The sequence below is a fragment of the Hyla sarda genome, chromosome 9 (assembly GCF_029499605.1).
Source record: "Hyla sarda isolate aHylSar1 chromosome 9, aHylSar1.hap1, whole genome shotgun sequence".
NCBI classification, from domain to species: Eukaryota; Metazoa; Chordata; class Amphibia; order Anura; family Hylidae; genus Hyla; species Hyla sarda.
Window position 1 is genome coordinate 171,222,742 of NC_079197.1, and position 25,832 is coordinate 171,248,573.

Below are 25,832 nucleotides of genomic sequence, written 5' to 3' on the forward strand. Positions count from 1 at the left end.
AATGGGCTCAGTTTACAATACTATACAATGGGCCCATTTTACAATACTGTACAATGGGCTCAGCTTACAATACTGTACAAGGGGCTCAGCTTACAATACTATACAATGGGCTCAGCTTACAATACTATACAATGGGCTCAGCTTACAATACTATACAATGGGCTCACCTTACAATACTATACAATGGGCTCAGCTTACGATACTATACAATGGGCTCAGCTTACAATACTATACAATGGGCTCAGTTTACAATACTATACAATGGGCTCATCTTACAATACTATACAATGGGCTCAGCTTACAATACTATACAGTGGGCTCAGCTTATAATACTATACAATGGGCTCAGTTTACAATACTATACAATGGGCTCAGCTTATAATACTATACAATGGGCTCAGCTTACAATACTATACAATGGGCTCAGCTTATAATACTATACAATGGGCTCAGCTTACAATACTATACAATGGGCTCACCTTACAATACTATACAATGGGCTCAGCTTACGATACTATACAATGGGCTCAGCTTACAATACTATACAATGGGCTCAGTTTACAATACTATACAATGGGCTCATCTTACAATACTGTACAATGGGCTCAGCTTACAATACTGTACAATGGGCTCAGCTTACAATACTATACAATGGGCTCAGTTTACAATACTATACAATGGGCTCAGCTTACAATACTATACAATGGGCTCATCTTACAATACTATACAATGGGCTCAGCTTACAATACTATACAATGGGCTCAGCTTACAATACTATACAATGGGCTCAGCTTACAATACTATACAATGGGCTCAGCTTACAATACTATACAATGGGCTCAGCTTACAATACTATACAATGGGCTCAGCTTACAATACTATACAATGGGCTCAGCTTACAATACTATACAATGGGCTCACCTTACAATACTATACAATGGGCTCAGCTTACGATACTATACAATGGGCTCAGCTTACAATACTATACAATGGGCTCAGCTTACAATACTATACAATGGGCTCATCTTACAATACTGTACAATGGGCTCAGCTTACAATACTGTACAATGGGCTCAGCTTACAATACTATACAATGGGCTCATCTTACAATACTATACAATGGGCTCAGCTTACAATACTATACAATGGGCTCAGCTTATAATACTATACAATGGGCTCAGCTTATGATACTATACAATGGGCTCAGCTTACAATACTGTACAATGGGCTCAGTTTACAATACTATACAATGGGCCCATCTTACAATACTGTACAATGGGCTCAGCTTACAATACTGTACAAGGGGCTCAGCTTACAATACTATACAATGGGCTCAGCTTACAATACTATACAATGGGCTCAGCTTACAATACTATACAATGGGCTCAGCTTACAATACTATACAATGGGCTCAGTTTACAATACTATACAATGGGCTCAGCTTACAATACTATACAATGGGCTCAGTTTACAATACTATACAATGGGCTCAGCTTACAATACTATACAATGGGCTCAGCTTACAATACTATACAATGGGCTCACCTTACAATACTATACAATGGGCTCAGCTTACAATACTGTACAATGGGCTCAGCTTACAATACTATACAATGGGCTCAGCTTACGATACTATACAATGGGCTCAGCTTACGATACTATACAATGGGCTCAGCTTACAATACTATACAATGGGCTCAGTTTACAATACTATACAATGGGCTCATCTTACAATACTGTACAATGGGCTCAGCTTACAATACTGTACAATGGGCTCAGCTTACAATACTATACAATGGGCTCAGCTTACAATACTATACAATGGGCTCAGCTTACAATACTGTACAATGGGCTCAGCTTACAATACTGTACAATGAGCTCAGCTTACAATACTATACAATGGGCTCAGCTTACAATACTGTACAATGGGCTCAGCTTACAATACTGTACAATGGGCTCACCTTACAATACTATACAATGGGCTCAGCTTACAATACTATACAATGGGCTCAGCTTACAATACTATACAATGGGCTCAGCTTACAATACTATACAGTGGGATCAGCTTACAATACTATACAATGGGCTCAGCTTACAATACTATACAGTGGGCTCAGCTTACAATACTATACAGTGGGCTCAGCTTACAATACTATACAATGGGCTCAGCTTACAATACTGTACAATGGGCTCAGCTTACAATACTGTACAATGGGCTCAGCTTACAATACTGTACAATGAGCTCAGCTTCCAATACTATACAATGGGCTCAGCTTACAATACTGTACAATGGGCTCAGCTTACAATACTGTACAATGGGCTCAGCTTACAATACTATACAATGGGCTCAGCTTACAATACTATACAATGGGCTCAGCTTACAATACTATACAATGGGCTCAGCTTACAATACTATACAGTGGGCTCAGCTTACAATACTATACAATGGGCTCAGCTTACAATACTATACAGTGGGCTCAGCTTACAATACTATACAGTGGGCTCAGCTTACAATACTATACAGTGGGCTCAGCTTACAATACTGTACAATGGGCTCAGCTTACAATACTGTACAATGGGCTCAGCTTACAATACTGTACAATGGGCTCAGCTTACAATACTGTACAATGGGCTCATCTTACAATACTGTACAATGGGCTCATCTTACAATACTGTACAATGGGCTCATCTTACAATACTGTACAATGGGCTCAGCTTACAATACTGTACAATGGGCTCAGCTTACAATACTGTACAATGGGCTCAGCTTACAATACTGTACAATGGGCTCAGCTTACAATACTGTACAATGGGCTCAGCTTACAATACTATACAATGGGCTCAGCTTACAATACTGTACAATGGGCTCAGCTTACAATACTGTACAATGGGCTCAGCTTACAATACTGTACAATGGGCTCAGCTTACAATACTATACAATGGGCTCAGCTTACAATACTGTACAATGGGCTCAGCTTACAATACTGTACAATGGGCTCAGCTTACAATACTATACAATGGGCTCAGCTTACAATACTGTACAATGGGCTCAGCTTACAATACTGTACAATGGGCTCAGCTTACAATACTATACAATGGGCTCAGCTTACAATACTGTACAATGGGCTCAGCTTACAATACTGTACAATGGGCTCAGCTTACAATACTATACAATGGGCTCAGCTTACAATACTATACAATGGGCTCAGCTTACAATACTATTTAATGGGCTCATCTTACAATACTGTACAATGGGCTCAGCTTACAATACTGTACAATGGGCTCAGTTTACAATACTGTACAATGGGCTCAGCTTACAATATTATACAATGGGCTCATCTTACAATACTATACAATGGGCTCAGCTTACAATACTGTACAATGGGCTCAGCTTACAATACTATACAGTGGGCTCAGCTTACGATACTATACAGTGGGCTCAGCTTACGATACTATACAGTGGGCTCAGCTTACGATACTATACATTGGGCTCAGCTTACGATACTATACAATGGGCTCAGCTTACAATACTATACAATGGGCTCAGCTTACAATACTATACAATGGGCTCAGCTTACAATACTATACAATGGGCTCAGCTTACAATACTATACAATGGGCTCAGCTTACAATACTATACAATGGGCTCAGCTTACAATACTATACAATGGGCTCATCTTACAATACTATACAATGGGCTCAGCTTACGATACTATACAATGGGCTCAGCTTACGATACTATACAATGGGCTCAGCTTACAATACTATACAATGGGCTCAGCTTACAATACTTTGAGTTTACAGTTGTCTTTCCTGGGTCACTGTAACCATTGTAATTCCAATCACAATGGGAAACTAACTGGTAAAATGCATATGAATCAACACATCACAATGAGAGGTTAAGCAAAGCCAATCGTTGGGTACTTTATTACTAATGTATATGCGCTCATACTCTCTGAGGTACAATACAGTTCTATGTGTACTATATTTTCTTCTACCTATACTACATGTATTGTAGTGATATCTACCTGTACTACATGCCCTGTACTGCTCTCTACCTGTACTACATGCCCTGTACTGCTCTCTACCTGTACTACATGCCCTGTACTGCTCTCTACCTGAACTACATGCCATGTACTGCTCTCTACCTGTACTACATGTACTGTACTGCTCTCTACCTGAACTACATGCCATGTACTGCTCTCTACCTGTACTACATGTACTGTACTGCTCTCTACCTGAACTACATGCCATGTACTGCTCTCTACCTGTACTACATGCCTTATACTGCTCTCTACTTGTACTACATGTCCTGTACTGTATCTACCTGTACTACATATCCTGTACTGCTCTCTACCTGTACTACATGCCCTGTACTGCTCTCTACCTGTACTACATGTCCTGTACTGCTCTCTACCTGTACTACATGTACTGTACTGCTCTCTACCTGTACTACATGCCCTGTACTGCTCTCTACCTGAACTACGTGCCATGTACTGCTCTCTACCTGTACTACATGCCCTATACTGCTCTCTACTTGTACTACATGTCCTGTACTGTATCTACCTGTACTACATATCCTGTACTGCTCTCTACCTTTACTACATGCCCTGTACTGCTCTCTACCTGTACTACATGTCCTGTACTGCTCTCTACTTGTACTACATGTACTGTACTGCTCTCTACCTGAACTACATGCCATGTACTGCTCTCTACCTGTACTACATGCCCTATACTGCTCTCTACTTGTACTACATGTCCTGTACTGTATATACCTGTACTACATATCCTGTACTGCTCTCTACCTGTACTACATGCCCTGTACTGCTCTCTACCTGTACTACATGCCCTGTTCTGCTCTCTACCTCTACTACATGCCCTGTACTGCTCTCTACCTGTACTACATGTCCTGTACTGCTCTGTACCTGTACTACATGCCCTGTACTGCTCTCTACCTGTACTACATGCCCTGTACTGCTCTCTACCTGTACTACATGCCCTGTACTGCTCTCTACTTGTACTACATGTCCTGTACTGTATCTACCTGTACTACATATCCTGTACTGCTCTCTACCTGTACTACATGCCCTGTACTGCTCTCTACCTGTACTACATGCCCTGTACTGCTCTCTACCTCTACTACATGCCCCGTACTGCTCTCTACCTGTACTACATGTCCTGTACTGCTCTCTACCTGTACTACATGCCCTGTACTGCTCTCTACCTGTACTACATGTCCTGTACTGCTCTCTACCTGTACTACATGCCCTGTACTGCTCTCTACCTGTACTACATGCCCTGTACTGCTCTCTACCTGTACTACATGCCCTGTACTGCTCTCTACCTGTACTACATGCCCTGTACTGCTCTCTACCTGTACTACATGTCCTGTACTGCTCTCTACCTGTACTACATGCCCTGTACTGCTCTCTACCTGTACTACATGTCCTGTACTGTATCTACCTGTACTACATATCCTGTACTGCTCTCTACCTGTACTACATGCCCTGTACTGCTCTCTACCTGTACTACATGTTCTGTACTGCTCTCTACCTGTACTACATGCCCTGTACTGCTCTCTACCTGTACTACATGTTCTGTACTGCTCTCTACCTGTACTACATGCCCTGTACTGCTCTCTACCTGTACTAGATGCCCTGTTCTGCTCTCTACCTGTACTACATGTCCTGTACGGCTCTCTACCTGTACTACATGTCCTGTACGGCTCTCTACCTGTGCTGCATGCCCTGTACTGCTCTCTACCTGTACTACATGTCCTGTACTGCTCTCTACCTGTACTACATGCCCTGTACTGCTTTCTTCCTGTACTACATGTCCTGTACTGCTCTCTACCTATACTACAAGTCCTGTACGGCTCTCTACCTGTACTACATGCCCTGTACTGCTCTCTACCTGTACTATATGTACTGTACTGCTCTCTACCTGTACTACATGCCCTGTACTGCTCTCTACCTGCACTACATGCCCTGTACTGCTCTCTACCGGTACTACATGCCTTGTACTGCTCTTTACCTGTACTACATGTCCTGTACTGCTCTCTACCTGTACTACATGTACTATACTGCTCTCTACCTGTACTACATGTCCTGTACTGCTCTCTACCTGTACTACATGTACTGTACTGCTCTCTACCTGTACTACATGCCCTGTACTGCTCTCTACCTGTACTACATGCCCTGTTCTGCTCTCTACCTCTACTACATGCCCTGTACTGCTCTCTACCTGTACTACATGTCCTGTACTGCTCTGTACCTGTACTACATGCCCTGTACTGCTCTCTACCTGTACTACATGCCCTGTACTGCTCTCTACCTGTACTACATGTCCTGTACTGCTCTCTACCTGTACTACATGCCCTGTACTGCTCTCTACTTGTACTACATGTCCTGTACTGTATCTACCTGTACTACATATCCTGTACTGCTCTCTACCTGTACTACATGCCCTGTACTGCTCTCTACCTGTACTACATGCCCTGTACTGCTCTCTACCTCTACTACATGCCCCGTACTGCTCTCTACCTGTACTACATGTCCTGTACTGCTCTCTACCTGTACTACATGTCCTGTACTGCTCTCTACCTGTACTACATGCCCTGTACTGCTCTCTACCTGTACTACATGTCCTGTACTGCTCTCTACCTGTACTACATGCCCTGTACTGCTCTCTACCTGTACTACATGCCCTGTACTGCTCTCTACCTGTACTACATGCCCTGTACTGCTCTCTACCTGTACTACATGCCCTGTACTGCTCTCTACCTGTACTACATGTCCTGTACTGCTCTCTACCTGTACTACATGCCCTGTACTGCTCTCTACCTGTACTACATGTCCTGTACTGTATCTACCTGTACTACATATCCTGTACTGCTCTCTACCTGTACTACATGCCCTGTACTGCTCTCTACCTGTACTACATGTTCTGTACTGCTCTCTACCTGTACTACATGCCCTGTACTGCTCTCTACCTGTACTACATGTTCTGTACTGCTCTCTACCTGTACTACATGCCCTGTACTGCTCTCTACCTGTACTAGATGCCCTGTTCTGCTCTCTACCTGTACTACATGTCCTGTACGGCTCTCTACCTGTACTACATGTCCTGTACGGCTCTCTACCTGTGCTGCATGCCCTGTACTGCTCTCTACCTGTACTACATGTCCTGTACTGCTCTCTACCTGTACTACATGCCCTGTACTGCTCTCTTCCTGTACTACATGTCCTGTACTGCTCTCTACCTATACTACAAGTCCTGTACGGCTCTCTACCTGTACTACATGCCCTGTACTGCTCTCTACCTGTACTATATGTACTGTACTGCTCTCTACCTGTACTACATGCCCTGTACTGCTCTCTACCTGCACTACATGCCCTGTACTGCTCTCTACCGGTACTACATGCCTTGTACTGCTCTTTACCTGTACTACATGTCCTGTACTGCTCTCTACCTGTACTACATGTACTATACTGCTCTCTACCTGTACTACATGTCCTGTACTGCTCTCTACCTGTACTACATGTACTGTACTGCTCTCTACCTGTACTACATGCCCTGTACTGCTCTCTACCTGTACTAGATGCCTTGTACTGCTCTCTACCTGTACTAGATGCCCTGTACTGCTCTCTATACCTGTATTGCATGTCCTGTACTGCTCTCTACCCATACTGCATGTCCTGTACAGCTCTCTTGTACTGCATATACTGTGCTGCTTAGCTCCTCCTGGTCTCTGTCTTGATACAAGGAAGTGTCCACTCAGCGAGTCTGGCCTTATTTACATATAAAAATGAGCCCCAGACAACCCTTTGAATCCACCTAGCAGAAAGTGGGCAAGACTCTTCCTATTTTGCCTAACCCACTTTTTACAAACATGGCAAGAGAAGCATACGAAGAAGAACATTTCTGTACAAAGTCTTGTGCAAAGAGCAGCTCGTTTATTGCAACTTTTAGATATGAGTAGTCTATAGATATTAATTTAGATTTAACTACATTTTATAACTAAACAATAATATTTAAACAAGTATTTGATCATCAATCATTACCTTAACACCTCGGGGCCCAGGATAACCAATTTGACCTTGTGGACCAGATGGACCCTATAGAGATAGGAATGAACATAGTGAAGAACAAGTATCGCAATAACTTTGCATAGTTGCAATGTAAACCATTAGAAACAACAAGACAGATCAAAGTTACAAACTAGACTAAACCTGTAAGAGGAGGCAATAGAAATCAAACTCACTTGGTTGCCCTTAAAGCCTCCAGGACCCTCTTTACCAGGATGACCCTAGAGTAAGAAATACAAGTATATCAAGATAAATGTGATTAATATAATACAATACAGTATGTGTTCTTATTGGGGACTCTATCACAAATCAACTTATTTCTCCAAAAAATGTTTGATCCCACTGGGACTTTGGCTTATCTGCACAAGAACACAAGGGTCGGGGAGTTAAAATCCAATGTGCCTAATCTTTCTCTTCCCATTAGCTGCCATCGGGGGAGGGTTGTTAGGTCGGTCTTACTATTATTGGTTCAGGCCATACATGTGTATAACCAGGTAAAAGGGAGTCTACAACTATTTTGGCAAAATTAAAACACCAATTATTGTATGGTTAAAACCAAATATATAATGCTGTGTACCCAGTGGAAGTAGTACAGTAAAACCTCTTTGAAATGACCACCCAAAATTACACAAAAAGGTAATCTGCTAGGGGTGGTCTTCTGAAAGAAAATGGTCAGTATACAAAATATATGGTGGAACAAAAAACTGGAAATAAAAAATCTGTTTTGGACAAGGGAGTGCACTTCTCAAAGAAGTGGTCTGTTGGAGAGGTTTCACTGTATTTAGGGATGATTTTGGCCATTCCAGTAGTGTCATTGTTTGCATTGGAATGTTTTCAGACCATACATAATGTGACTTTGGTCTTAGCATATACCTGCATTATAATGCATATATCTTGTAAATTACTGACCATACACCGTAGGTAGCTGTCAGCTATCTCTCCCAACCTCTCTTCACACACATACACTTCTTAGCTAAGGGTTCATATATTCTGAATAGGGAGAGGGCATCAAGCCACTTTTGGCATCTCTTGAGAAAAGAAGGATCAGGCATGTTGCAATCCATTTGCCCGATCCTTCTCTTTACCAACATCATCTGTCAGGAGCTCACCTTACACATCCATTGGTTGACATGTTTCACTAATAACTGGTGTGTTTGGCCAACAATATTCTAATGTGAAACAACCTTATGTGTGGTTGGTGGTTGCCTACAGTCTAGTTAAGGGTGTATTCACACATACAGTATTCTGTGCATATCTGATGTAGAATCTACAGAATAAATCTGTGCAGGATACTGTAAGAAGGAAGGAGTGTAATGCACAAAAATATGAGCTGAAAGTGGGCATTAAAAAAGTTACAACAACCAACATATACTTACAGGAGGTCCGTCAGAGCCAGGGATTCCAGGAAGGCCAGGTTTGCCATTTGGTCCCTGTAAGTAAGTATATAAAAGTTAGATGCCGCTTTACAACCAGTCTAATACTCTCTCTATAACATTCCAAACAAAGTCATTGCTTACAGTCTCTCCTGGAGGTCCCTGAGGTCCTTGAGGCCCTGAAAGCCCCTGTGTCCCTGGAGTTCCCTGCTGTCCTGGAGGGCCAGGCTCACCTTGTGGTCCCTAAAACAGAAAAAGGGATAGCATTCAGATATGTACACTTTGTACTGTATATGTTGTGTTACCTTCTCAATCCTTTATACTTAGTGCTATACAGATAATGCAACTTACCAGATTTCCTTTTGGTCCCACATTTCCATCCATACCTCTCACACCCTGCAGAGAGAAGAAAAGTGTTTAACGACGGGCGCCCATCACACCGGTGTACAGAGCATGAAACATTAGGAAGGTACTCACGGGTGGGCCAGGAATACCAGGTGGGCCTTTGGGTCCGAGTAAACCTCTAACACCCTAAAATAACATAAAAATGACACTTAATGGCGGTGTTAACAAATGTTTATTCCATGTGACATGATATAAGATAGAATGGAGCTTCTATTATTCCAAACAATTCAGTTAATTGTCTGGAATGAGTGAATGTCCATAATCCGTCAGTAAGTTACATCGACGATTAACGTCACAAGTACTTCACTAAGAAATGATGATCGTAAGGAAAACATAACTAACACATCAAAAGGTACTTTTTCTGAAATGTCCATATACATAGGTATAAACATATCCTGAAACTTTGCTTCACATAAAATACAAAGCAACATAACAGAAAACAAAATCTTGTTAATTAAAAAAAACTGTAGTACATTGTAGTAGATTCAATATCTACTTGTTAATATTGTGTATAATTGATCATAAAAAGGTACAAGATGTTCTTACAGGTTCACCGGGCAGTCCACGTTGTCCGACATCTCCATCGCCTCCCTAAGAGATACAGAAATGACAATATAAGCCATTGATCAAAAGGTGAAATAATACGGTGAACTAACAGTAAAAAAGTGAGTACTCACCCTCTCCCCATCTTCTCCTGGTGGTCCCAAGGGTCCCTGAGTTCCAGTATCACCCTAAAAAAAAAAAAAATCTGTCTTATCAGTGGATCCTGTGTACTTTTGTGGTTGAGCATCTTTTATGTATTGTATTAGGTGACAGTAATGGCCTTCAGATTTTATAATGTATATAAAAGTATATTACAATGCAGCAAAATTATACAGGATGCATTTTTTGGGGGAAAAAATCATAAATCAGCGCTGTGGCTGGGTGGTTGGGGTAAGTGTAGAAACCATTTAACTTTATTTTGTATATAACTGATATTTGTCTAATACAAAAAGATCTGTGGACAAATTGAAGGCCAAGTTTACCATTTGTAAATATAGTAAATTAGTATATAAAACTGATGTGTCACTTTTGTTGCATATTTTAGGTGTGTTTCTACTATCACATCTGAATTTCCATTTTTGGTTGATTTATTTTTGTCTGTTTGCTTTTATAAATTGTTTCATGGTTTTCACACTTTTTTCTCTGTTATCTCAAATGGAGAAAAACTGTGTGAAAATGTTAATATATAATCTTTTACAAATTTATTATTTTGGTACTGTATACAATGATTCCCCTCTTTTTGCCTTTTCATAGTGAATTTTTATTCACTTTTCCTTTATATGCATGAATGAGGTTCAACTTGTCTTTAAACTTTAAACAATGCGCCTGTGTGTGAAAAATTTCATAAAAGAGTCCATGAAAAAAAGGTAAACCGCGGCCAAATTTCGGCAAACCATGGAAATAGATCTTAAAAATAGGTAAACTTTGGCGCAAGTTGAGAACACTACATTAATAAATTGTGGATTTTCCCATGTTATGTTCATCAAAATTTACACAAAACCCAAATAGTACATAAGGCCCCGGGTGTCTGCCATTGACTCTATAATAAAAAAGTTTTTTTGAATACATTTGTGTTAAAAAACCATGTTGACTATATTTTTCAATACAGTAGAAGATCAGGCAAAAGTATGCCATGAAGCCCCCTTTGTAATACTTTGTCTATGGAAATGTATTGACATGTAGGTATATAGGCTGGATAGTTAAAAATAGTAATTATTTCTAATTATAATATTTTTTAATATTTTTTTTCTATTTTCTATTAATTATATATTTATAAATTATATAATTTATTTATATATTTATATTTATTACATATTTATTTATATTTTATATTTTTTTACATCAACTGTATTTTTATTATGATTTTTTATATTTACATATTAATTACATATTTTTATTTATATTTTATATTTATTTCGATTTATTTTATATTTCATATTTTATAAAATATATATATTTTTATTTATATTATATATTTTTTATATTAACTTTATTTTTAATTATAATTTTTTAAGATTTATATATTATTATATATTTTTATTTAATTATAGTTATATATATATATATATATATATATATATATATATATACATACATAGTTTATATTTCATTTTTATATTAACTGCATTTTTATATCTTTATATTAATGAAATATTCTTAATTTGTTTAAATTTATTTAATATTTATTTTTATTTATATTTTTATTAACTTTATTTTTAATGATCATTTTTTATATTTTTATATTAATTATATATTTTTTATTTAATTTTATTTACTGTATTTATCGGGGTATACCACGCACCGGCCTATAACACGCACCTTCATTTCTCCAAGGAAATTTGGGTAAAAACATTTTTTTACCCAAATATCATTCTTCAAATGAGGGTACATGTAGGTGCGTGTATACCCCGATAAACTCTGGCCCCGCAAAAGCCGCTGCGGTTCAATGATTTAAAGCGGCCACTTTAAATCATGTAACTGCAGCGTCTTCTGCGCGGCCAGAAAGAGCTCATTGGCGTATTACATGAAGATAGACTTTAAGCTAAAACTTTTTGCTTCAAAAATGTGTGTTATACGCTGATAAATACAGTAAGTGTATATATATATATATATATATATATATATATATATATATATTATATATATTTTTTATCTTAATAGTTTTTAATTATAATTTTTCTATATTAATTATCTTTTATTTGTTTATATTTTATATTTTTATTTTATATTTTTATTTATATTTTATATTTTTTATTAACTTTATTTTTCATTATATTTTTTACATTTTATTTAGATATTCATTGTATTTTTTTATTTATTAATATTCTATATTTTTATATTTACTTCATATTTTTTATTTAATTTATATTTATTCACATTTTATATTTTTTAGAGTACCCATATTTTTAATTACAATTTTTAATTGTCCTGGCATACTGTTTTTGAACTTACCCGATGACCTTTTTCTCCCGGCAACCCAGGCAGCCCATCAAATCCTCGTTCACCCTGTCATAGGAACAAATATAGTTAATATATTGGATGGTATGGCACATGGCGAGATAACTTGACCAAGATGAAGGAAGTGATATTTACCTTGGTGCCAAATTCACCAGGCAAACCACGAGCTCCATCAGCACCAGAGCGACCCTAAGACAAAGAGAAGGTATCAGAGAATGCGTACAAGACCGGTAATCCGTCTGAGACTATAGCTGATCAAGCTTAGTTCTTCTGAAGCCTCGTAACCCAAGTTCCGATACAGTTGGTTGGTTACATTACATCCCATACATCTGTATTACGCCAAATATCAAAAACAAAGCAGTCCTTACTCTTCTTCCTGCTTTTCCGGGAGGTCCAGACAGTCCCTGTGGTCCTCTTTGGCCCTACAAGGATTGAGAAAACTGTGTAATATGGAAGATTCAATGGTGGAACATGTGGATTTATAGTAGTTATTAATATCAAACTTAGGGTGCATGCACACCACGTTTTTGCCGTGTACAGTTTCAAGTTAAAAACCCTTACGGAACCGTATAGCACATCGTATGCATTGACTTAACATTGTAAACCATATGTCAAACGCATCACTTAATTTAGTCCGTTTTGCTTCTTATACGGTTTTGTCTGTTTTTTTTACCCATACCCAAAACCATAGACTACCCTAAACGGATGCAACAGGACATCATTTTTCAAATCTTATACGGGTTGAAATTTGTACACACGTTTTAATACAGTTTAGTCCGGTTGCCAGCAAAAGACCACGCGTGGCCAAACCAAAACAACAGGACAACTTCCAAACTTACATTCATATTATTTTACATTGTACAAACCAGTGTATTCTCATATGGCTCCAGGTCATTGTAATCATCAAATGCTTTATTCTTTTTCTTTCTTAAAAGTGTTGTCTATTTTGGAAAATTCCCTTTTGTTAGAATGATCTCCCAAAAACAAGCGGATCACATGGAGACCACATCTGGTAACTCAGAATAGTTTTTCCAAACCAGACAAAGCTATTAAGCAATATCCAAGGGTATAGAAGGAGCACTCACCTCTTCAACACTACAGCCAGGGGAATAGGGTCACGATCCCATATGCATAGGTGGCTTCAGGTTGACATCAACAGGTGGCAGATGGTATCAGGCAGGGGAGGCAGGAGGACGCCTGGCGTCCTCCTGCCTCCCCTGCCTGATACCATCTGCCACCTGTCGATGTCACCCTAAAGCCACCTATGCATATAGGATCATGACCCTATTCACCTGGCTGCAGTGTTGAAGAGGTGAGAGCTCCGTCTATACCCTTGGATATTGTATGTTTCATATGAACTGTTGTTTTCATACGTGAGCACCTCCTAATTACATAGTATCACATGCGGATGACACCTTGGCTTGAATTCGCATTAGCCGTGGCTGTGCGACTCGTGGTTTTGCAGTGCCAAGGCTTTTTTTAATGAGATTAAAGCTATTAAGCAAATAGTTTTTCATATAATCTTATTCCTTTAAATGTCAGGTTTTTACATTGATGCTGAATTTACAAGTAAGGACCCTGTGACACTACGGAATTCTGAAGGCATCAGGCGCCGACTCAATTAGTCAGGTGTAACGTGAGCGCTCTCCTGTCACGTCCCTGCTGCCGGCAGGGCTGGGATTCACCTTCTATGGCGGGCGCGCCGGAGCTCTATGATTTAAAAAGCCAGTATACCCTAATTAGGGTCTTCACCTGTTCCTTCCCTATAAGTTTGTGCACCTCCCCTGCCCTGGGCCAGATCTTTGTTACCCTAGTGCCTGAGTGAAAGCATTCTGTGTTCCTGGTTATCCGTGTACCTGATCCTTGTTCCGTGACCTGACCCTGCTACTGTGCCGCCTGCCCTAACCTTCAGCTATCCTGACCACGTCTTGTCTTTATCCTATGTACCACGCTTCATCCCAGCAACCTGTGTGGACGAGTCGTGCCAGGGGTAGCGACCTGGGTGCCGCCTGCCGCAGCAAGACCATACCGCCTTGCGGCGGGCTCTGGTGAAAACCAGTGGGACCTTAGACTCCGCTCCCTGGCACGGCTCACGTCATCATCCACACTGGCGCAGAGGATCCACCACCTGCGGTGACCCTTACCTCAGGATTAGGACCATGTGAACATTTGTATTTAACTGAAACTCTGGGTATTCCACTGAAACAATAAACAGCTCTGCCATTGAAATTCCTTAGCGTGCACTGTGCAGCAGAATCCCACTGACTGAAATTCTGCACCAGAAATACAGAGCGGAATTCCAGAGTCAAATTCTCCTTGGAAATTCCGTGGTGTGAACATACCCTAACAAATAGATAAATGTATCCTCATTGTCTGATGTAACGATATTACAAAGCAATGTGCTTGTGCTTACTTAATTACCTGAGGACCTAGATCTCCTTGTTCACCCTTTAATCCAGGACTTCCTGGTGGGCCCTAAAAAAACACAGACACACAAGAACAAATTAAATTAATAAAACAATACAAAAAGACATTGACAATTCTACTTTTAGACTCAACTAAGTTCCCACATGAGCAGAATGCTTCTTCCCTTAGGGCCAGTTTCAGACAACAGTAGTAGAGGTGCGATTATGCGTCTATATTACGAACAGTGGCGGACCAACAGGTCGGGCGCTGCCTGAGGCCTGGGCCTGTGAGGAGGCCCACCTCCAGCCCCTAACCCTAGGTTGTGTGTGGTATTGCACTCAGTTCTATTGAAGTTAATAGAGCCAAGTTGTAATACTACGTACAACCTGAGGACAGGGTGGCACTGTTTTTGGAAAAAATTTGCTCTGTTTTTCTATTCTTACATCACCCCTACATTCAGGCCACGACATGCATCCATAAAATGCTTGTCTATAGTTGGTCACTAAGAATTTTTTATACCGGTCACTGCCAGATACTATCTTTTTTCTAGTCTTTTTTCTAGTATTTTTACTTTATGATTGTAAATTTAGAGATATAGAAGATTTAGAGATATAGAACATAAGAACAATGGACTTATGATTTCTAAAGGGGAATTTTTCTAGGCATGCTACTGTTACTGGCACATTGTGTTAGTGTGTAAGAAGGGGGCAGGAGGAAAGCTGTGACCTGACCTCACCCCGTCTTAGCTGTATAATAGGGTCACCATTCATTGCAATCCTGTCTGTGATGATAAGGAGAAGACTGTCGAAAAGTTTTCTCTACAGAACAGGAAGTGTCAGTTTATTATTAGGCTTAGTGGCCAAAATAAAATAAAAAAAGGATTTAGGATTATTTTAAAATGTTGAATGTGAAAAAAATCTAACCAAAAATTCTTGAAAAATATGTTTAACATAAAATTTTGATTTAAACAATAGGTCATTTTTAGGTGAGAAATTCTGTAACCAAAATTAAAAAATATATATATTTTTAACATAAAAACATTGATTTAAACAATAGGATTTTTTTTAGGCGAGAAATTCTGCAACTAAAATTCTTGAAAAATATATTTAAATAAAAGCTTGATTTAAGTAAATAGGTGATTTTTAGGTGAGGAATTCTGCAACCAAAAATTCTTGAAAGATATATTAAACATAAAAACATTGATTTAAATAAATAGTTGATTTTTAGGTGACGCTTTCCCTTTAATTAAACTTTTGAAAGGTTTGTCTAGCTGAGAGACATAATTTTCGTGATGGTTTGGCAATATTCCAATTTAAACTATACTTCTTGAGATGTAACCATATAAATTGCATGTCCCTACTCACCAAGGCTCCTGAGCGTCCGGTATAACCCATTGGTCCAGGAGCCCCACGCAGAGCCAACTGCAGAAACAATGAGAAAACAGCATAAGACAAAGTTTAGAAATATCATGAATTTTATCGTGAGATGGATACGTCTTACCCTGGCCTGCTGTAAAATGGCGGCTGCTTGAGCTTCTTGTGCGGCGACTACTGGCCCCTTGTCACCACCGCCGGCTCCAAACCGGAACTGCACAGATTGAATGGTGACAAAAGGTTAGAGCCTATTTCGAGCGATCAGTGCTCTCCAAATTGTGGCCCTCCAGATTTTCCAAAACTACGACTCTCAGCATGCCCGGAGAGCCAAAGGCTGTCCGGGCATGCCGAGAGTTGTAGTTTTAGAACATCTGGAGGCTTCTAGATTCATTTGTGAAAACTTACAGGAAGCATAACGGAGCTACCGGGCTGTCCTGGCAATCCATTGGCTCCAGCGAGGCCGGCTCTTCCTGGAGGACCCTTAAACATTAAAATTTTTTTACATATTGTACGTTTTCAAAATAACATAAAATTTATTTGGAACTCCTTTTTGGGTAAACTTCATACCCTCTCTCCAGGTTCACCAACAGGTCCGGGATGGCCTGTTATTCCAGGGGGACCAGACTGACCCTATATAAGAAATAAAAAGAAGAAGTAAGAAACTGGTGTAATTTAGAACACTAGACTTCTGGTGCTCAGCAATTAAGACACATTTATTAAGCAAAGTACCCCAAAATTAATAGAACCTGTACCTTACCCAAAAAAGGGGGTGGAGCTTATGGGGGAAGAGGCGTGTCCTTATTTGTATAACAGTGTGCCACAAATACCCAAAAATGGGGGTGCGTTGTTGGAGTCAGTCGAAAATAAGCCAAGAAAAAGTTGTTCTAAATTCAGAACTGATGGGTAAACTTAGATGGCACAATCTAAGACTGTCCCTCTAGGTTACCCCAACCAGGGTGTCTGCAGCTGTTGTTTAGCTACAACTCCCAGCATACTCAGACAGCCAACGTAAGTGGACATTTTATCAGTCCCAGTATCAGCTGGATAACAAGTCGTGAAACACCAAGGCTTGCACCCCACCATTGGAAACTGCAGCACCAGAGAGGCAAGCATGCTGTCCGGGCATCCTGGGAGCTTTGCAACAGCTGGAGGCACAATGGTTGGGAAACACTAGCATACACACATAGGATAAGATGTGTTACTTGAAAGTTTTTGATTGTTTTTCTTTTTACTGTTGTTACACGTTTTTGCACAAAATTCATAAAAAAATGCTCATACTTCTTTAAACGTTTTGCTCAAAAATCCTAAATCCAGAAAGAAAAAAATATTCACTGGTGCACACAGAGCGCAAATAGATAATTCGCTAACTGAATCAGCTCATAAATTTGGTGAATTTTAACTTCCATTCAATAAGCATAGTTTTCCGCAAGTTTTTCTCTATTTTGCCGTTGATAAATCTCCCCCATAACGTTATTGATATCCTCTTCTATTTATGACCAGCTTTAGTAATAGGAATAGTATACATACCGCAGGTCCTTCAGGCCCTGGTGGACCCTCGACAAACATACCCTGGGAAAGAAAAAAAAAGGGATGTCAAGGTCATATCATTATCGGTAATATACCGATTTGCCGAATTTATCATAAGGGGCTGGTAGGACATGTGCCACATAGGTTGGGTGGCAATATGAGGAGGCATCAACAAGTCTTGCCCATGGTATTTAGTCTCATGGCTATGGCAAGAAATTGAAGAAATTCTTACTATGCCTCTGTGTACTGCTAATAACAAGTGGCAGTCTAAATTAGTGGCTCTGAGGCTAATTCAAAAGATATTATGGCTGCACTTCCTGCTCCCGAGTCTGCAAAAATGTCTGCCACGACTGAGCAGAAAAATGGCAACATTTCTGTAACCCTTGGTACGGCTTTAAGGGGCTGTCAACATTTATCCTACATTCACGAAATAGGACATAAGGAGGGGGGGAGGACCCCCACGATCTTTATAATGTAGGTCCTGAAGTTACCATTGGAATGAAACAATGGTCAAGCATGCATATTGTTGCTCTATTCATCATTTATGGGGGCTAAAGCCATCTCCAACAATCCAATACACAATGAGTGGAGCAGCAGAGCTAATATGTGACCACTGCTCCATTCCAAAGGGATCTTCAGGACCCCTGTTTTCAAGAGCCCCACCACTATCATACACACATTCCTTATACTGTGGAACAACCCTTTGTAATGCTAAGTGTAGTGTAGTGCTCATAGATACAGAACTAAGCTATGGTGTTCACTATGGTGAATTAGTGAAGTAAAGAGTAATTGACACCATTAAATAGCACTGCAATCCAGAAATTAGAGGTTTCAGTGCAGGCAGACCTCAGGTGAACAAAGATCCAGTTTATTCCATAAAATAACATATGACAATGATGTTTTGGAGACAAATCCTCCTTCATCAGGTTCTCCAGTCTGATGAAGGAGGATATGCCTCCAAAACGCGTCAGTCATTTTTTATGGAATAAACTAGATTACTGTTGATCTGAGCTCTACCTGCAGTGGGGCCTCTTATTTTTGGATTGCAGTGTCATTTAAGGATGTAATTTTCTCTTTACTTTACTGGCCTATCACAGGCTTAAGGTATTACTCCAATTGGGAACCACATGGCTTAGCAGCTGTCTACTAAGACTTTTATTACCCCTCTGTTCTTCTCTCCTTTTCCTTTCCAGAGGGGTTACTTAAAGTTCTGGGGCTTAGATATGGAATTGGTACCACGTGTATTATGCACTCTCTGAATTAACTTACCGATTCCAAGTGAGCTGGGTCACCTTTTTCTCCTTTAATCCCACGGGGACCGCTGATAGCCTGTGGGTAGCACACATATAACCACAAAGACACAGTTATTTAGTATCACTCAGACGTCACAGACCTCTACTGCAATGTTTTATGTACCCGACACATACCAATGCAAATACAGCGCATAGTGCTCAGAATTATTTCCATTACTTTGTTTTATTATTCAGAAATTTGTAAATAATTAAAATATTTTAAAACCTTCTTCATTATTATTTATATACAACATGAAGAAAAAGGCATATAGATCAGATAAAAATTGCTTTATTAAAAAAAACATACATTTAAAAACATATAAAATTACATATAAAGATAGAGAGTACAGCTGGTGAAAAACTGAACTGGAATGGAGGCTAGCAATGGGATGTGACCACAATGTACATTACTATATCAAGGGTATATTTATTGTTTTCCCAACAATCATTATCATGAAACAAAGTGTATGATACAGGTAATAACATAATAATGCTACAAAGCAGAGGAAACAAAAAATTACCCAAGTAATAGCAACAAAAGTTAGAACAATCATTACCAAGTGGACTACAGTGGTAGACCAGCCTCCACCACCGGTGGAGGCTGGTCTACCCCTGTAGTCTACTTGGTAATGATTATTGTTCTCACTTTTGTTGCTATTACTTGGGTAATTTCTGTTCCCTCTGTTTCAGTACAGGCAGATCTTAGGTGAACAAAGATCCAGTTTATTCCATAAAATAACAAATGACAATGATGTGTTTTGGAGACAAATTCTCCTTCATCAGGTTCTCCAGTCTGATGAAGGAGGATATGCCTCCAAAACGCGTCAGTCATTTTTTATGGAATATTTCATGATAATGATTGTTAGGAAAACCATATACCCTTGATATAGCTATTTACATTGTGGTCACATCCCATTGCTAGCCTCCATTTCACTTCAGTTTTTCACCAGCTGTACTCTCTATCTTTATTTGTAATTTTTTTAAATTTTTAAATGTATGTCTTTTTGAGTACTTATGTTTCAATAAAGCTATTTTTATCTGATCTATATGCCTTTTTTTTCTTGTTCTATATTATTCAGTTCTGGCGTGGAACTGTCACGAATGGGGAAGTTTGGTATATTTTGTTCATTATTATTTATGTAATATATATTAAACCATGGTATGCAGATAACAAAGCTCATATGTGAAGGCTTTACATATGATATCATTTGCCCCAGCGAGGGAGGGCTGCAGGCGTGATAGCTGACCACATAACGCAATTACATCGGCCAAGCTGCAATGTTCAAGATACTGTACATACGCCTGTCGTATCATAAAATTCCAGGGCATTTTGTGAATTCTATGATGCCATAAGCGAAAGTCAGAAAGAATCCCGTAGATGTCTTTAGCCATCGTTGGATCGCTCCTGTTCTGACTTCATATCATAGAACATGATGTTACCGCGACATCATAATCTATCTGAGCAATAAGGATAAGTAGAGACAAAGCAAATGAGGACAACAGATAGGTAACATGAAGAAAGAGGCAAAGACTGGAGAAAACCCTAACACACATCCAGAAGGTGAAGAAAACATTTTCTAGATGGTCAATGTCCTGACTATTTCCAGAAAATAAAAATACATAAAGAGCAGAGATAAGTATCGTGACCGGACAACAGGGAAACAAAGACGTACAAGACAAAGGAATCGAGACGCAAGAGGTAACATGACAAATGGACACCAGAAGGACCAGGGATGGAGGGAAGAATTGTGATTCTCGTAAAAAAAAAACAAAAAAACATAGGGTAGGGGTTGAGGTTCTCATGCGACATTGACTTGGTCATGTGAGACTTACACCTCCACTCTCAGGAGTCTCTGCAGAGAGGACTGGACCCAGGTGTGTACTCTCCGAACCCTCATGATAGTCCTTGTACACATACTCATAGTCCAGCCCGACTGTTGGATTTTCCTCCTCTCCGGTCACATATTCCTCTATGAAGGAATCACTACCCTTGACATCTGTAGAAGGAGCAGGTTCCTTTTCCTTTTGCAGGGGGCAAATAAGGTGAGAATACAGATAAGGAAAGGAATGATAGGATATAACAGAACCAAAGCATTGTGTGAGGGCTTATTATGTATCACGTAAAGTGGGAATGTTGGGAAACATGTTGGGTATGGCCGACCACAGCCTCAATACTTTAATGGTCCAGGACTCCAGGATACAAAGTCGCTTAGACAACTTGATGTCATAAAACTCCATCCCTGTGAGATAGAGGGGCCAATGGTTACCTGTGGAATGGTTGGAACTTCTTGAGTAAGCTCTTCCTCCCAAACCTCATAAACATCCTCCTCATTTGGTGATACAGTATAATCTGGACTCTGTTCTACCACGATAGGCTCAGGGGTCAAGACAGGTTCAGGGGTCTGGGCAGGGTCCTTTATGACCATAGCAAGGAAGGAAAAAACAGATGGAAATATAGAGAGCAAAGCATAGATAAATAGAAAAAAAAAGGAAATAGAGGGAGTGCAATGTGTGGGAAACAAGTCGAAAAAATTGAAGGAATTGGAGAACAAGGGATAAAAGGGGGGAAAAAAATCGCAAGCATTAGTTTGTTATCAATTTACTCCTCAAACTTGAGGAGAACATCCCCCCATGATACTGGAGATTTACTCAGATGGGACATTATCCGTGGATGTGAGCTGAGCAGAAGATAATGGATCCCATCGGAAATCACGCCAGATGATGGGGGGATTTGGACTTATTTCATTCATGTATTCAATGTAACAAAACAGTTACACAAACAGCAAAAAACGAGAGCCCTGAAGGAACAAAACACCCCAACAGTAAGTAGGAAAGGGCAATTTACAGGGATCGAAAGCAGTTATCCATTATATTTTTATTTTTTTGTGCCAATTTTTAGACTATGGTGAATTTTAGAGAGTGTCTACGGTGGTTCTGTTTATCCTCAGAGGTCTCTTGTTTTGCACAGACAACAATGAATGAACCCAAAGCTTGGAGCCATAAGCACAGAATGGAATAACACAAGTCAAACACGATGCAAAACGAGGACAAACAAACATCATCAACATCTCCATGTAGAATGCCCATATCCTCTGAAAGAAAGGATCATGGGATAACTGTGGGGGGGAATCGGTGTCATGTATGTCAGATCACGCCCCTGGGATCTGCATACTTTGTTTTTGCTCTACCTGCTGGTAACTATTCCCCACGTTCCTCCTCTTGGCGGCGGCGAAGTTTTTCTTTTTGGGCTGTGCTTTGCCCACAGAATTTTTCACTGGGGTGTTTCGCTTGGCAGGGGCCTTGCCTACAACACCATTTTTCACCTTGCCAGTACTCTTTGCAGGAGGAGGCACCTTTGACTTCGACTTGGCCGGTGGCTTGGGATTTTTGGCTTTGTTTTTCTGCCAACGGCCATGGCAGGTATGATAGGGAGGAGGACATGGGGTTTTCAGGGCAGGTAGTGACAATGAAGAACACGTGGGACACAGACAAAAAAATGAATTGGAGAAAAAGAAAGAAAGAGACATGAATAAAACATGTGATCAACAGACGATGGTCAATGGATGCAGGAACTAGGTGTCGCCCAGCGAGGAAAACTAAGAGGAGTACTCTGTTCCATCCTGACTTTTTCTACAAAGAACTGTTCTAATGTTCGGCATAGTCTATGTACAAAATCATAAATTCTGCCTCCTCAAGAAGTAAATAATCTTTACAGAAAGAAATCTAAAGCTAAAGTGAATAAACACAAGAGAGAAAGTCCGAGCTCGATTTACTTAGTAAGTCAGTAAATCGAGTCCTAAATAATTTTGAATATAAATTAAAGAGAATGCATGCCACAAAACATAACTGAAAAGAAAATACAAGGAAAAAAAAACACAAAAAGAACTCACAAATACAAACATAAATTACACGACAAATGTAACGGAACACAACTACATAAGAAATTGTACATACACATCCAAGAATACAGTAGACCAAGACAAGACAAAGAAAACTTAAAAAAACTAAAATGATTTGCAAAAGACATATAAGGCCTTGTTCATATCTACATTGGAGGTTTGGTTAGGAGCCATTGTCACTAATTCCTACAGAAAAATTTGCATTCTGCTCTGTTTTGTCCAGTAAAATGCTCAGACACCTTGATGGAAACCTGAAAGACCCCAATAAAGTTAATGTGGTCCCTCTGGCACCATTGGTGTCCGGCATGCAAGAACCTGGAACAGCCATTCCTTCGTTGTTCTGCTCCTATGAAAACCAAATAATGATGGGATAAATGTGAATATCACTTACAGGGAAATTGTTAATGTAATAAATTACTAAGTTCCCCAGACTCCATAAGTAAAAAAAAAAAATAATAATAATTAGGAAGAAAACATATAAGGCTCCCATGTTTGAAAGTTCTAGACAGTTCAAAATGGCCGCCACTGTTACTATGCAAAAATTAGTCTCCTCTCCTAGCTCCTTTATTATGGACAACACAGATATTATTGACTCAACAATGACGGGACTCATGTAGTGACAGAAATATAGACACAAAACACAATGGAGATTATACATATAATGTTCCACGCTTAGGAAAATAAGCATGCAACAGACAAATCTGAGATAGGATAGAAAGTGCACCCCCATTGTATCGAAAGTCTCTAACTATTAGCTATCAGATGGAACATGTCTGTAATCCTGACCCCCGTTCCTGGCTGGGCAGCCTCCAGTTATACAGTTATACATGCCAGATGGAATGACGCGACACATGACACCAGGATGTACAGACTGACACACCCACAGGTTACCTGCTCAACGGCACCCCCTTCAGGGGCACTTGCAGTAGGTGGGGCAGACGTCCCTTCCTCCTTATTGTCATAATAGTACGGATATTCATAATACTCCACCTCTTCCTCTGCATACTACATGTGGCGGGAGGGGGGGAGAGGGTAGTAAGCATAGGGAACAGATGAGAAAGAGTCCATTGTGGAACTGTTAATAGAGATTGAGTAGTGCTGGAATGCTGGGTGGAGACCAAATCTTCACCTTGATACCTTTGGACTGTATTGATCTGTATGTCTCGATAATAACATTACTATCTGCCGAACTCCATACAGAAGTTTTGTTTAAAACATCAAGACTAAATTTGATTCCGCTTAATAGCTCCATCCTAATGTAGTGCAACATTGAAGAAGTAAAGGTCTCCACCTCATTCCACCACTGATGTTAGCAAGATCAGCGAGGATCTTATCTTACTCAATCTCTTACGACAGATCATTTACCATAAGTAATATCGAAAGAATGAGTCTAGATTGAGGAGACAGGTGGAAGGCAGGGGGCAGTAGGATAGTCACATGTCTATCTGTAACACGTATGTGATGTCCACAGTAGTGTCCATATAGTAACCAAAGGCTATAAAGGACCTTAAATGGGTACTCCACCCCTAGACATCGTATCCCCTATCCAAAGGATAGGGGATAAGATGTCTGATCATGGAGGTCCCACGGCTGGGTACCCCCACGATCTCCCTGCGGCACCTGGCTTTCGTTTAGAGCGTCGGGTGCAGCGCTGGAGGCTTGTGACATCACGGTCACGTCCCGCTCGGGATGTCATGGCCACGCCCCCTCAATGCAAGTCTATGGGAGGGGGCGTGACGGCTATCACACCCCCACCCATAGACTTGCATTGAGGGGTCGTGGCCATTACATCACGAGCGGGGCGTGACTGTGACATCATGAGCCTCCACCCCAAGTTCACTCCATGCCTGGAGTGCCACAGGCGAGATCATGGGGGTCCCCAGTGGCGGGACCCCTGCGATCAATCATCTTATTCCCTATCCTTTGGACAGGGGTTAAGATGTCTAGGGGTGGAGTACCCCTTTAAAGAACTTTCATCACTGATACTCACCTTCTCTACGAGTTCTGCTTCCATTTGGTAGGTTGCAGAGAAAATATTCATGAATTTCAATGGTCAGAAGTTCAGAACATAAGTTGATATGAAATGAACCATTGGCCAGAGTGGACTGGAAAATGGGACACAATTCACGGGGAGTTTCCACCAATGTGGGGGCACAATACTGGAACATCACAAATATACAATCTACTATTATTTATTCTGAACTTTGGTCATTATTCAATGCTAAAGACAAATTATGACTACAAGATATAAAGGCTCCAGCAAAAGGATGCAGGAGGAACCTAAATGATCGTGAAAACATGAAGTGCATTGTGTAAGACGGCACTCACCGACAAGACGACACTCACCGTACAGTAGGATACTTTAATCATTAGTTGGGGACAAACAACACAGGTCAGGGAGTCTGGCAGATAGCGGGAGATGCATCGGGAAGACCGTTTCATGCATAACGACACACTTCCTCTAGCCGAC

At 40.1% G+C, this 25,832-nt stretch overlaps 1 protein-coding gene across 11 annotated transcripts in view; it reads right to left on the reverse strand.

The window, feature by feature from the left end:
• The window catches only part of COL11A2 (collagen type XI alpha 2 chain), a 161,876-nt gene that overhangs the window by 47,993 nt on the left and 88,051 nt on the right, over positions 1-25,832 (reverse strand). For 8 of the 11 annotated variants that reach the window (XM_056539322.1, XM_056539319.1, XM_056539321.1 and 5 more), the window contains 22 exons: positions 24,254-24,367; positions 22,652-22,864; positions 21,731-21,877; positions 21,297-21,485; positions 19,441-19,500; positions 18,172-18,213; positions 17,212-17,274; positions 17,050-17,124; positions 16,772-16,858; positions 16,636-16,692; positions 15,287-15,340; positions 13,234-13,287; positions 13,001-13,054; positions 12,860-12,913; positions 10,543-10,596; positions 10,412-10,456; positions 9,938-9,991; positions 9,812-9,856; positions 9,605-9,703; positions 9,464-9,517; positions 8,264-8,308; positions 8,064-8,117 (listed from right to left, as the gene is read on the reverse strand). In XM_056539322.1, the coding sequence (XP_056395297.1) occupies positions 8,064-8,117; positions 8,264-8,308; positions 9,464-9,517; positions 9,605-9,703; positions 9,812-9,856; positions 9,938-9,991; positions 10,412-10,456; positions 10,543-10,596; positions 12,860-12,913; positions 13,001-13,054; positions 13,234-13,287; positions 15,287-15,340; positions 16,636-16,692; positions 16,772-16,858; positions 17,050-17,124; positions 17,212-17,274; positions 18,172-18,213; positions 19,441-19,500; positions 21,297-21,485; positions 21,731-21,877; positions 22,652-22,864; positions 24,254-24,367 (1,713 nt within the window). The remainder of the gene's footprint in view (positions 1-8,063; positions 8,118-8,263; positions 8,309-9,463; positions 9,518-9,604; positions 9,704-9,811; positions 9,857-9,937; positions 9,992-10,411; positions 10,457-10,542; positions 10,597-12,859; positions 12,914-13,000; positions 13,055-13,233; positions 13,288-15,286; positions 15,341-16,635; positions 16,693-16,771; positions 16,859-17,049; positions 17,125-17,211; positions 17,275-18,171; positions 18,214-19,440; positions 19,501-21,296; positions 21,486-21,730; positions 21,878-22,651; positions 22,865-24,253; positions 24,368-25,832) is intronic. The other 3 variants (XM_056539315.1, XM_056539317.1, XM_056539316.1) reach the window with 3 other exon arrangements.